We start from the raw sequence: 14016 nt of genomic DNA on the forward strand, positions 1-14016 counted from the left end.
AACCCAATTGTCAACCTCACCTTCGAGCGGCGTATCCCGTTTCACTAACAGACGAGGCTCTGGCGACCCCAAGCTCCCCATTGAACTTGGGGGTGGGGAGGGAGGGATGGGGTGAAGGTTCAATGTGGCCATATAAATCGTTCCCGAGATGGTCGGGCCAGCACCTTAATGGTGCTGCGTTACCGGAAAGTATCGGATCTGTATCCGACAAAGGACCATCACATCGATAACACTCCCCAAAGCCTTCGGGGAGTAACCTAATCGCTACAACAACAACAACAACAACAACGTAGCGCTAGACCTATCAAAAGCTTTTGATACGGTCAACCATGGCTCGTTACTGCAAGACCTGGAAGGGTCTACCCTTCCCCCATGTCTTAAAAGGTGGACCGCAAATTATCTGGGTGGTCGGCAGGCATCGGTGCAATTTAGAAACGAAACATCAAAACCAAGAAGAATTAAACAAGAGGTGCCACAGGGTGGTGTCCTGTCCCCACTTTGATTAATTTCTACATATCTAAGCTACCTTCACCACCGGAAGGAGTCACAATCGTTTCCTACGCCGATGACTGCACAATAATGGCCACAGGCCCAGGCCCACAGATGGATGAGCTTTGCAATAGAATAAACGGCTACCTCCCTGATCTCTCCAGTTTTTTCGCCTCGCTAAACCTGGCATTATCACCGACTAAATCTTCCGCGACCTTATTTACAACATGGACGTCCCAAATGTCGACCATTTTGGACATCCACGTCGATGGCACCACGCTACCGACTGTCCTACACCCCAAAATCTTGGGTGTGACGTTTGATCAGGATCTACATTTTGGTGAGCACGCAGCCGCAATTGTTCCGAGAATTCAGAGCCGTAACAAAATCTTCAAATCCCCCGCTGGCAGTACTTGGGGAAAAGAATAAGAAACGCTCATGACTACATACAAAGCAATTAGCCAGCCGATTACGTGCTACGCGTCACCCATATGGTCGCCAAGCCTAAAAATTACCCACTGGAAGAAGCTACAGGCCTGCCAAAATACTGCTCTCAGAATCGCCACGGGCTGTCTTCTTATGTCCCCAGAGCACCATCTGCATAATGAGGCGCGAATACTCCCCATCAGGGAGAGAAATGAGATGCTGACCAAACAGTTCCTGTTGAATACCCAGAAACCTGGGCATCCCAACAGACATCTGATTGATGAGCCAGCACCGCCTAGGGGCTTAAGGAGTAATCTCCGTAAGCATTTTGAGGAAATACGGCACCTGAGAACCCAGCCGTATGAAGCGAAAAAACACAAGCAGGTCCTTGGTGAACTCCACAAACAGGCGTCGGACCGTTATGTCGGGAATTGCCTGGTGAATCCAGTACTTAAAGAAAAGTATCCAAAACTCGCGGAAGCGGAACGCATACTCCCCAGGGAAACGCGTGTCACTCTTGCTCAACTTCGTTCTGGATACTGTAACAGGTTAAACTCTTACCTATCCAGAATCAACCCCGACATACAAAATGTATGCCCCGCCTGCAATGTGTCCCCACATGACACCAACCATCTCTTTAATTGTAATGTGGAACCAACGCCTCTAACACACCTTTCCTTATGGTCCACCCCTGTTGAAACAGCAAGTTTCCTTGGACTCCCGTTAGAGGATATTGATGACAATTTGTGATCGGTCGCGGCTGTTAGGTGGGGCGAAGCACTGCTACAACAACAACAACCATGTACCAGAGCTGTAAAAAGATTGAATCAATTGAGTGTGCATTCTCTCAGCACTTTTAAAAATTTGTGATTTTTTGGTTGCATATTATAAATCTCCATTCCTGAATGGCTTAAAATACTTTAACTCAAAGCTAAAGTGTGTGTGTTATTGAATGGTAAAATATAATTCAATATAGAGTGTGAATGTAGGAACCATTCCCAATCTTTAGTGAATGTAAACTTGAAATGAATGCACACATTTTTCCATTCAGTACTAAATACTTTTTCCCCAAGGTTATTTTTTTGTATACTTTCATTGCCATCAGATATGTTAAATCAATTTAGGAGTTGGGTGCAAAAAGGCGTAAAATTGGTCAATGGCAAAAATAGCCCCTTCTAATTATTCAAGTAGTTTAATATTTAAGAATTCATGAGCTTAACATCGGCTTATAATTATTGAATATGAATTATTTTGTTTGTTTAAGACCAACTGAAAAGAAAGAAGCATTTACTGGTATATTGCGACGGTACCATTTCGAAAACAAACAAACAAGTAGTTAATTATAAACCAGGAAAGTCTTAAATCATCTTCATGGTGTCCAAACATAAGACATACAGGAAATATTACTTTATAGCAGATTTTGTATACTTCGTAATTGGGTTGATTTTTTTTTTAATTAATCGTGTGAGATCAAAAAATGTTAGGCTCTTGTAAGTTGATCGGTTTCCTTTTAAGGTAAATCTCGCGGATAACTCGCTTACATAAAACCATAGGGCTCTTGATTAAATAAAGTATTCAAAAGACATGAAGATATAGTAGAATTCGCTGAAACTTCGCAAAGACAATCTATTGCTTTCTTGCTATATGTCAAAATGTTACTACTTATTTTGCTATTGTTGTAAAATGGATTTTGTAAATGAACACATTGTGGATATTTTTTATCGATAACATAACAAAACCAGATACTTGAGTTTAAGTCATTTAAATACATCAAAGTTCATAGGTCCATCGGCGATTTCGTTCGAGCTTCCTAATTCCGAAAATTTCGATAAACATATGTCTATTTCCATGGCATGATCCTACAGTGATTCAGGCTTTTTCAGGCAGAGATGTTGAAATATTGTAATTTGCTTTTTTTATTATTAAATCTTTAGGAAAATTTCAATAGGAATACTTTTCCAGTTAACTTCTTCGTACTTTGTTGTCATTTAAATATGGAAAAAAACTGGTCATCACGGACAATAATTAAATTTTTGTGTTGATATTTTGAAGTGGCTTTAATTAAATGCAACCATGTGATATTTGAGCGGATTTTGTGCATGTACGACATTTTTCACAATTGATTGGTACTAAAAAAGTGTGTGCACACTAGAGATATACGCCGCCGATAAACGTCGCCGCCGCCGCCGAAGGTAAAAAAATTTCGGCGTGGCGACGCGGCGTCCGGCGCATTACTATATTTTCTACTCGTTTAAGACTGTTTAGGCCATTTATTGTTCATGTCGAAAATTGGTCGCATATGGTCGAAAGTGGTATCAACGGATGCGCATCCCTGCCAGTTATAAGAAACTAATTGCGAAATTTAACTCTTTATAACTATTCAAAAGTTATTTAAAATAACAGGCGCTTTCGATGTTAGCTTAACACGGATTTTGCATCACCCAATTCAGGAAATTATTAAAATATACTAAAAGAAAAGTTATATAATAAATGTATATGCTCACTTTGCATTTTGAAAAAATTAATAATGAAAAATTAATTCGAATAAAATGACCCAAGGCGAACTTGTTTTTAAATTGTCCTCAAGAATAAGCGAAATCAGTGATGCAAAATCCTTTAGCAGGTTCTAGGGGCATAAACACTCCTTTGAAATTATTCTTACCTCATACTTAAGTTGAGGATATACATATGTACTTATGAGAAGGGTTTGAAAAATCACTAAGTCTTGCATTCAAACATCTATTGTTTATTTGCGAAACTATACAATAGCGTCTGAAATGTTAATTTTGATTTTCACACTTCATCCTTCAACACCCTATCCAAAACTAGTCCCTTGGAGTGAATCACATTGATTATAGCCTATCAACCAAGTTTAAATATCACCTACACGATACGGCTCCTTTTACAAATGTGAATACGTAGGCACATATATCTACCAGGTGAGGCTTTGTCCTTCGCAAGAACACTCAAAGTGGTGAAGCAAAAGCTTTCCCAAGACAGTGGAACTAATGACCGTGTGTGATACTACCCTAACGTAGTGGACAGTCGAACTTGTCTGAAAACTGAAGCTACGCGGTCATCTATAATGAGCTCCTATATCGTAAGGCCGGAAAACAGTAGTTAACAACTTTCAACTTAAAATCCGTCGACTTTCATTCTAAATTTAATTTAACGAAGACTATTGAAATCAATGTTCTGAACACAAACGTCTGCAATCTTTGGTCTACATTTTAAAAATTGTACCCATCCACATGACATCCACTTAGACTGCTTATGATTTCGAGGGCGGCATCTTTGGCCAAATAGTCACTCCCTAACGTTTCAAGGTGTAGCTCGGTAGCATAGCGCGACAAAAGCATCCGTTGGAAAATCTTCGGAGCTACACATAGAGCTTCTAGGAAAGTGACGTCGACGAAGGTATGAGTTCGAAGTCGCAGTCCTATAGCTTCTGTACTGGCATATGGTGTGATGCGCAGGAGGCGTGGTAGCGACTGGTGGTAGGGATTCCTACTCTTCGCACATCGGAAATTGTAGCTCTTAAAAACAGCCGAAAAAACTGGAGGTGCCCTGTGCCACGATAGTCATGAGTATTAATAGACCATTAATAGCAACCCTAAGTCGCCTTTATGCGTGACCGCCAAGGAGGGACAAATGATTTAAAGAAATTGTGTTCGCGACGATTATTAGGAGTTAACCCTAGGTGAAACTACGCTTTGCACGAGATATACAGGCAAATGTGTGACTATTTTATGTATCTCTATTTCTTTTCACAAGACGCAGCAGTACCAATTCCAAAGACCGGGGTTAGGTTCGAAGCCTCTCTGGAGCAAGCGAACGAGGGACAATCCCTTCGCAAGGAGCTACTCCTGAAAATTTTTGAACGGTCTGCGAGATTTTGATGCAAAAACCCCGGAAATACATATAAACAAAACCTTTCCTAAATATTATTTTTCTAAATAGAAAAATCAAGCTTTTAAAGTAAGAACACCGGCGTACGCCGGCGCGCCGCCTTCGCCGGTATATAATAGAGCCTACGCCGCCGCCGCCGATAAAGTGATCGGCGTAAACCTCTAGTGCACACTCAGCAAAGGCTGCATTCATTTGAATGATTTTTCTGTGTTGAAAAATTTTTGTGTTCAATTCAATTACTCCATTCTTCCTTCGAATGAGTTAGGGAGTGCATTCTTTTTTTTTCCACTACTGAATGAAGGATGGGTTAGCTTTTAAGCCACATTCCTTAGCAAGGAATGAATGAATGAAGAGAAAGCATTCTTAAATCAATGATTTACAATTTCAAATGATTGCACAGTTTTACAGCTCTGCCATGTACTTCCAGTTTTCGGGACATAGAGTTTTGAATATCTTTTGTATACAAAAGATTTTTTGTAGTTTACCAACGAGAAACCATGTTGTCTGGTTGAGATGAAACTAAAAGGCATACCGCCAGGACCGGCACCATTCTATGTGTCTAACTTTAGTAGAGATCAACGAATGAATATATTTATGATCCATTCATATTTGTGTCAGGATTCCCCTCGTGCGGTTGACAATTGGGTTGCGGAAACTCTGAAGCTATAAAGCTTTGTATTGCGCTTTTCAAAATGGACAATTTTCCACAAGTTACATCAAGTAGATAATAAATATAAATTTTCATATTTCCGTTTAGAAGCTTAAACAAATTGTTACTATTAGACTGCATTGGAAATATTTAACATTCGATAGATCGATTAATTAATACAATCAATACTGTTATTTTTGTTTGTTTTATCCAACTTACGGAAGAAAATCAATGTACATACATATATAATATAAACACCTTGTGGAAAGGACACACGATACCAATATACATACATACCTTTTTAAGCATATAAGTATGTATATAGGCACACACGCGCGAGTACAAGTGTAGATTTATAAAACATCAATATAGAACATATGTATATACTTATGTATGTATATATACACTTGTAAAGGAAATATATAGGTGCAATGCAAGTGCGTTGTATTTTTTGCTGTGGGTATACAGCGAAGGCAAAAAGTGCAAGGTTATTTCAATAAGATTTGCTTAAATTTAATAGATTTATAGCACTAAGTCATTTCTAAATATTTCGATATACGATATATCATAATCAAATTTGAAGCTTTCATTTGAGAGGTAATACAAGAAAAAATAAAAACTTACGCCCAAAAGTGTGCCATGTGGTGCTCCTCCTCGGAATGATGATGCATCGTCGTGTCCGCCCAATGCCAATGGTAACGGCACCTTTTCTGATTTTTTTTCATTCGATGGTTTAGTTAAAATCGTCATATTTCTGCAGTTTGAAAAAGCACCAAAGAATTTCAAATAAGTTGCGCCTTTCGGGATAATAAATTTTGATATTTCTGATTTGAAAATTTTTCTTTGAATTTTTAAATTGAATAAATAATTCGATTTTTCTAGCAATTAAGCAGTTCTGCGCGATTAAACCTTTTTTCTCTTTCAGAAGAAAAATATGAATACATCGCAAAGCAAAACATGAAGAATGTTACACTAGCACAGAGTTGCATGCGATTCGTATATTTATAGTCCGTCTACATGGCGCATAGTTGAAATAACCACTCAGTTAGGGCGAAAAAATTTAGCGGAACGATAGAACAGGGTACGACGGTAATTCTTTATTTTAGCTCACAAATGCTAAAACTGGGAGGACCATGAATCCGAAGGCGTAAAAGAAAAATTTTAAGTCGTTGAAAATATATTTCCAAAAAACCGAAAAATACGCCGAAGCGCTCCGCAACCGGGGGTGGGATCCATAGTATTTTTGCGCAGAACACCTTTTTGCATTGGCGGCCTTCGGCCGCGCATACAAAAAATTACCCTGGGTTGGTCCAACAACGGTTTGGAGATCAAAACTATGTCCGCGCAAAGCAGTTACCCACAGTTTTTCTTGTGGGCCCACCAAAATCATCAAAACTACAACAACCACATGAAAATTTTAAATTTTGTTTGCAAATATCTCCGAAAATAAATAAAAATTCAAATGGATTCGTGATCCTGGGTCCAAAGCGCGCCCTTTAAGTGCCAATTAAACTTCCTTAATCCTAATGCCATAGTCGTAACCATAACCATCTGCATTGTGATCGAAATGGTGCCATACCTTTAAACATCTGACATTTTCATAAAAATGAGGAAAATGCAAAAAATTGCAAACATATTCCACAATCAATAAGTCTCTTAGTCAAAACGTATCGAAAACATTAAATAAAATCTACAAAAAGTTATTAAATTCACCAACTCAAATATTTTTAAGTTATGGATATGGCGAAAACCAAAAACAATTGGTTGGCTATGGTATAGTTATGGCGTTAGCGTTATGGTATGGAACCATTAATCGAATACATTGATTTCCATAAGGTAGGTTCGATCAGCTGTTTTCTCTGGTTAAGGTATTATGGTTATAAAGGGTCAATTAATGGTGACTTATAAGCATAAAGCCGTAACCAGATAAAACAGCTGATCGAACCAACCTTAGCGAAATCAATGTAATCGAGTAGTGGTGCCATACCATAACGCTAACGCCATAACTATACCATAGCCAACCAATTGGTTTTCGCTTTTTCGCCATATTCATAACCTAAAAATATTTGAGTTGGTGAATTTAATAACTTTTTGTAGATTTTATTCACTGTTTTGGACACGTTTTGACTAAGAGGCTTATTTTTGTGGAATATGTATGTATGTATGTATGTATTTGAAAATTTGTTCCTGGCACAACAATTTTGGCAAATTATTTAACAGTGCTAGTCATGAATAGCATGAGCTATAAAAATTGAGCATTATAATAATAATAAATTAGATTAATCAAATTAAATTAAATATAACAGATAATAGTGAAATATTTATGTATGTAAATGTAAATCTTAAAAGTAAAGAAAAGTAATTAATAAATATTAAAAGACGAGCAGTAGTGAAGAAAACATTTGGCTGGTTATAGTTGGTTATAGATAGTATTTAACAAATAAAGGAAGAAGACACAGAGAAAGGAAAAGGACTTAGAAATGAATATTTTAACAACAACAATTTGAGATCCAATTTAAGAGTCGTTAAAAAATGATGTTAGCTCTTTTTTGAAATGCAGAGCATTACTTGAGAGTCGAAGACTTGTAGGTAGGGAGTTCCAAAGACGTATTGCAGTAACAAAGAATTGGCGCTCAGAGGTTAGCGTGCGGTATCTAATGTGCTTAAGAAGAAGCATCGATCTTGATGATTGCAGAAAAATAAGCTTACGATATAGATAGTCAGGTTACTTCGTGTGTATCAATTTATGGACTATGTTTGTAATTTTTTGCGTTTTCTTCATTTTTATGAAATTTTCACGACTTTTAGGTTAAGGCACTATAGTGTTAACTACTTTGTATTCTTTACTTTAATTTTTAAAATAATTTTTAATTGAGTTTTCGTGTTAACTTAAAATTTTTGAATAACTTCAAAACAAGAAAATTCTAATTAGTATGAAAATATTTAAGCTCAAAAATAAATAAAATAAATTTTTATACTTAAAATCAAAATAAAAGATTTCTAAAATATCAACCTGAATGTTGTTGATATAGGCACCATTAATCGATCACATTGGATATGGTTATGGATATGGGTATGGTTACGACTATGCCGTTAGGGTTAAGGAAGTTTAATTTGGTCTTAAGTCACCATTAATTGGCCCTTAATTACGGCGTTATGGCGAAATCCAAACTCCTTGCAGCGGGTACATATTGAAAGGTGTCGAACAGCTGTTTTCTTCTTCTTTCTTTCAGATTTGGTTCTCAATCAGCTGTTAATTGGGTTATACTGGAAATTGTTTGTGTTTATTGTGTTCTGAATAAGTTCTCGATTTGTTTAAAAGACCCATACTGAAATTGGTGAGTTAATCTCGCCTTATTCGCATACCACGTATTTTAATTATGATTAAATATATTGCAGTGGTATTAACAGATTTCACAACGCACACCTGATACTATATCGGCAATGCAAGCTGAGCCCGAAAACTGTCCCGGTGTGGGCACGGACAATGCTGGCAAAGCAAGCGCTTGTGCTGGGTGCCCCAATCAAAGACTCTGCAGTGATCCAAACATGAAAATGGAAGATCCCGGCAAAGCGCTTGTTGTACAATCTATGCTTGGAGTCAAACAAAAATTGTTGGTACTGTCTGGTAAAGGTGGTGTAGGCAAGAGCACAGTAACTACATTACTCTCGCGTTATTTGGCAAGGTTATATCCCGACCGCAACTTCGGTGTTTTAGATGTTGATATTTGTGGGCCCTCACAACCACGTTTACTTGGCGTTGAAGGTGAAAATGTACACCAATCCGGTTCGGGATGGTCGCCAGTTGGTGTAGATGATAATTTATGCCTTATGTCCATTGGTTTTTTACTTGGCTCACCCGATGACGCCATTATTTGGCGTGGTCCCAAAAAGAATGGTATGATTCGGCAATTTTTAAGTGAAGTTGATTGGGGTCAATTGGATTTGTTACTTTTGGATACACCACCAGGCACTTCAGATGAACACTTATCAGTTGTATCATATTTGCGTAGTGATGACAGTGTCCCGAACACGCTAAGTGCTTTAATTATAACAACACCACAAGAGGTATCGCTACTTGATGTTCGCAAAGAAATTAATTTCTGTAAAAAACAAAATATACGAATTTTGGGTGTTGTAGAGAATATGAGCGCTTTTCGTTGCGGTCATTGTGGTGAAACATCTGAGATTTTCCCAGCTAAGACAGGTGGCGCTGCGGCGATGTGTGCTGAAATGGAAGTGCCATATTTGGGTGCCTTGCCATTGGATCCGGACGTGACAAAAGCTTGTGATAGCGGTGAAGATATAACAAACATGAAAAATTCAACGACTGATGCCCTAGCAGGCATTTGCCAGAAAATCGTTGCAGGATTAGGAGCCTGAGTTTGAACTTTTGTAATATAATGGATTTGATAATAAGAAATATGTAAAAATATAAGAAGATCGGCCTTCACTACCATTTTTGTTTATTTTGTTGCAGAAGAAAGTAAACTGTAGATTCTATTAAAGTACTAAGGATTTTCGGACAGGAAAAGGTATTTTCTATCATAAAAAAAAACTTAGTAGGAAAAAGATGCTATTTAGAAAAACCGGCGCACATTAGTCATCAAAGCTGAGGATGGCTTTGTTAGAGGCGAAGTAATTCGTTGAAGTTATGTTATAGTTAGACGGTATTGTAACGATTTCTGCTAAGTTCGAATCACTAAACTGTTGAATAAATAACACCACTATTCAGTAATGCAAAATTGTCTTTATTAAGTACTTCACAATAAATAACTCTACTATTGCTCGACAGATAGCGTGCTTAATCAAAACTGATTCTTGCGCCTCTACTGGTGTCGCCTTTTTATACTGCTTGGTTTACTCGTTGACATTTCTGGCGGTTCTGTTCTAGGATCTACTAGTTGGTTATCTGCTATAAGTTTCTCAGCTATAACTACAGATGCACAATTTTTATAGCTTCTCTCACAGCTCATGCGCGTGTGTTTGTGAGCGACACTTCCACACAAGATAAAATATCTGCATGTGTTTGTGTGTTGCTTCTCCCTGCGTGTACGTACATATATGTAGACATAATGATTGAATTATTGATGTGCATCAAGTCACTGCTTAGCATCGGCTTAGAGATGGCAGTACCCCTTAGTGTTGCTAATATTCGTAACACTGCCCTCCACCTAAGTCTGATCGTCCCGATCAGACAAATCTCTCGATCTAAACGCCGCTAGCATCTCCAAATGTACCACTCTTCTACTTCGTGGTTTCCAAATGGTTTGTATGCGGTAGATGGTGTCACTGATATTCTTCACAACTTTGTACGGGCCTTCCCAACTGCACCAAAATTTGGATGGAACAACTTTCCGCCGTTGAGGGTTGTATAACAGTACCAAATCTCCCTCCAAGAAACCTTCCGAATTATTGTTCTCACCGTACCTGCGTTTCATCTTACTACTCATTATCCTTGATCGTTCCCTCGCACTCTGTTCTTTGGCTAATGAACCACTTTGTAGAGCTTGCTCTGGACGGATTGGCTTCACATAATCAGTATCGTTCCGACGTTTCTCAACAGAAGTGCGCGCTGGCTCGAAACCACCCTTGCATTCTTTCTGCGAAATTCTTTCCTTCGTTTTAGTGCGTCCGTTAGGGCTTTTCAATGCCAGTGTTTCTCTCACACGTACCTTCGGTTTTGATTTGTTTGGCCCATTTGTTCCATCAACCTTTGCTCGATCTGCTTTTCTTAACTTTCGTGGCCTCTGTCGAATCTCCTCCACCAGCACTCGCTTACTCCTGAACCCTTTTTCCAAGCTGAAGTTAAGCGGCACATCCTGGTTCTCATCACGCATCACCCTTCTCTGCATATCGATCTTGATGCCATGGTCAACCAAGAAGTCCACTCCCAATATGACTTCATCAACAATCTAGCTCTGTGAAGTTGGCACCTACTTGGGCGAGTAATTAAAAAAAACCATATCTCATTCGTTTGTCCGCCGTTTGTGCATGTTTTTCCAGGAAAAATTTTCTTTTGTCCACCTTCTGTTAAAAAGTTATTTCAAAAAAAAAAAAAAACGTGTGTGAAGTTGGCACCTCCATTTGCGAGTATTTAAAAAAACTAAATGCCATTCGTTTGTCCACGTTTGTCCACCTTTTGTTAAAAAGTTATTTAAAAAAAAAAAACAAAAATCGTGTGTGAAGTTGGCACCTTCATTTGCGAGTATTTAAAACAACTAAATGCCATTCGTTTGTCCACGTTTGTCCAGGAAAAATTTTCGTTTGTCCACCTTTTGTTAAAAAGTTATTTAAAAAAAATCGTGTGTGAAGTTGGCACCTCCATTTGCGAGTATTTAAAAAAACCAAATGCCATTCGTTTGTCCACGTTTGTCCAGGAAAAATTTTCGATTGTCCACCCTTTGTTAAAAAGTTATTTAAAAAAAAAATCGTGTGTGAAGTTGGCACCTCCATTTGCGAGTATTTAAAAAAACTGGGAATGGAGGTGGTGTAGCTATATATGTAAAAATGTTTATCTCGTCCAAATTCAAGTATGCGTCAGTACCTAATGAGTCTGTTGAACAGATTTTTGTTGAAATATCGTCAGGATCGAGTAAAGTGCTTGTAGGATGTGCTTACAGACCTAACAAACAGGTTGATTACTGTCAATTCGTTGACTGCATTGAAAATATTATACTTGGCTACAGTAATATAGTCATAACTGGGGATTTAAGTTGTGACTTGCTAACTGACACTAAACTCACTCTTTCAATGCAAACACTTGGTCTTCTACCTCTAAATTGTACATCACCCACACATTTTACACAGACCAGTAGTACCCTTTTAGATGTATTTTTTGTAGATTCAGGAACGAAGGTGCTTTTGTACGACCAACTATCAGTGCCAAACTTTTCTAAACATGATCTTATATTTCTCACATATCCCTTGATTTGATTTCGTTAACGTATCGTAATTTTGCACATATTGATTACCACCAACTAGAGATGGAAGTTGATTCGGTAGATTGGGGATTAGTCTATACCCTAATATCAGCAGATGATCAGATAGAATTCCTCCAATCAATAATCTGTTTGAAAAGTTTGTGCCATTAGTTTTGAAGTCAAAATGCGCCAAGAGCCGCCCATGGTTTAACCATCAAATAAAAGAGTTGATTGTTAAGCGTAATAAAGCGTATCTAAAATGGAAGCAATGCAGGTCTGAGGAGGCATACCATGATTTCAAACTTAAGAGAAGGGAAGTAACAAAAGCTATTAAACGTCAAAAGATGGCGTTTTATGAAAGCCAATTCAACTCGGCCATAGGTTCCAGTCAAATATGGAAACGCATTCGTGAAATAGGTATTGGTGCTAAAAATAATTTCAATGATGAATCCTTGGACACCAACGACTTAAACGAAAAGTTTGGCGATTTGTCGGTATGTAATAGGTATGTAATAGTAATATATGCCATGACCGTTACAATGAAAAAGGTAGTTTAGATGCGTCTAATTTCAGTTTTAAGAGTGTTGATGAGTGCGATGTTGTTCAAGCTATACTTAGCATAAAATCTAACGCCACGGGTTTTGACGGGATTCACCCGAAGTTTTTGAAGTGCTTACTCCCAAAGATCTTACCATACCTTACTTACGCTTTCAATACAATTTTATTTACGTCGAGTTTTCCAGACTGCTGGAAAAAATCTAAAATCATTCCGGTTAGGAAACCTAATGGCGACTTTAGGCCAATTGCCATCTTACCATTCCTATCCAAGGTTTTTGAACGACTAATGCACAATCAAATCTGTTACTTCATCAATAATAACTCACTGCTTAGCCAATATCAATCTGGATTTAGACCTAACAGGAGCTGTACCACAGCTCTTCTAAAGGTCACCGATGATATAAGGTCAAACATAGCCAAAAATAAGTAAGGACGGGACTGTCTTCGGCTGTGCCGAAGACTTCATACCTTTCATGAATGGGGCTGAACAATAATCTTATCCCGTTCGTAATCTCCAAATAATCAGATGTATAAGATAAGAAATATATAGTGACCGATGTACATACCTAAACGATTTTTAAGATAAATATTGTAACGAATTTACTTGCAAATCCTCTTATTTGCAATCTTCTGCCAACGTTCGTATCGCTAAACTGTTGAATAAATAACTCCAATATTGAATAATGGAAAAATGGCTGGCTTAATAACCAAACTGATAGCTTAAATGAAACTGACTTTTAAAATAATACTGCTATGGCTCGCTAGATAGCGTCTTAATCGAAACTGCTTGGTAGCTCAAATCAAACTGAATTCCAGCGCCTCTACATTTGCTGCGACACAGATATCACAGGACATTCAATAGCTTTATCTATCTCTCGATCTCTACCTCTTACTCGCTCTTGCTCATCTCCTCCAGCTTTGCGTTTACGGCCACCCACATTGTTGAACTATTAGGACCAAGATCGCAATGACGTGCAATGTGACCGGACTTCCCGCATTTGAAGCATTTGATAACTTTTTCACTCCGCTTTTGCGATCCTTTCAGCGCCTCCAATATTGCGT

At 38.1% G+C, this 14016-nt stretch overlaps 2 protein-coding genes across 2 annotated transcripts in view; one reads left to right on the plus strand and one right to left on the minus strand.

Moving 5' to 3' along the window:
- LOC137240558 (integral membrane protein 2B) overlaps nucleotides 1-6416 on the minus strand; it is a 62504-nt gene extending 56088 nt beyond the window's left edge. Inside the window, exon 1 of the mRNA XM_067766994.1 lies at nucleotides 6098-6416. Within this exon, the coding sequence (XP_067623095.1) occupies nucleotides 6098-6223 (126 nt within the window). The 5' untranslated portion in view covers nucleotides 6224-6416. The remainder of the gene's footprint in view (nucleotides 1-6097) is intronic.
- Nucleotides 6417-8706: 2290 nt separating this feature from the next.
- On the plus strand, nucleotides 8707-9932 carry Nubp1 (NUBP iron-sulfur cluster assembly factor 1). Its single transcript, XM_067766995.1, has 2 exons — nucleotides 8707-8811; nucleotides 8873-9932. Exon 2 carries the CDS (start codon nucleotides 8918-8920, stop codon nucleotides 9854-9856), a length of 939 nt encoding a protein of 312 aa, XP_067623096.1. The 5' UTR covers nucleotides 8707-8811; nucleotides 8873-8917; the 3' UTR covers nucleotides 9857-9932.
- Nucleotides 9933-14016: the final 4084 nt, after the last annotated feature.

This window comes from Eurosta solidaginis, chromosome 2 (assembly GCF_040869045.1).
Source record: "Eurosta solidaginis isolate ZX-2024a chromosome 2, ASM4086904v1, whole genome shotgun sequence".
Classification (NCBI taxonomy): Eukaryota; Metazoa; Arthropoda; class Insecta; order Diptera; family Tephritidae; genus Eurosta; species Eurosta solidaginis.

Coding starts and splice junctions, on each gene's coding strand:
- Nubp1 (XM_067766995.1), top strand. CDS start 8,918: ATGCAAGCTGAGCCCGAAAACTGTCCCGGTGTGGGCACGGACAATGCT.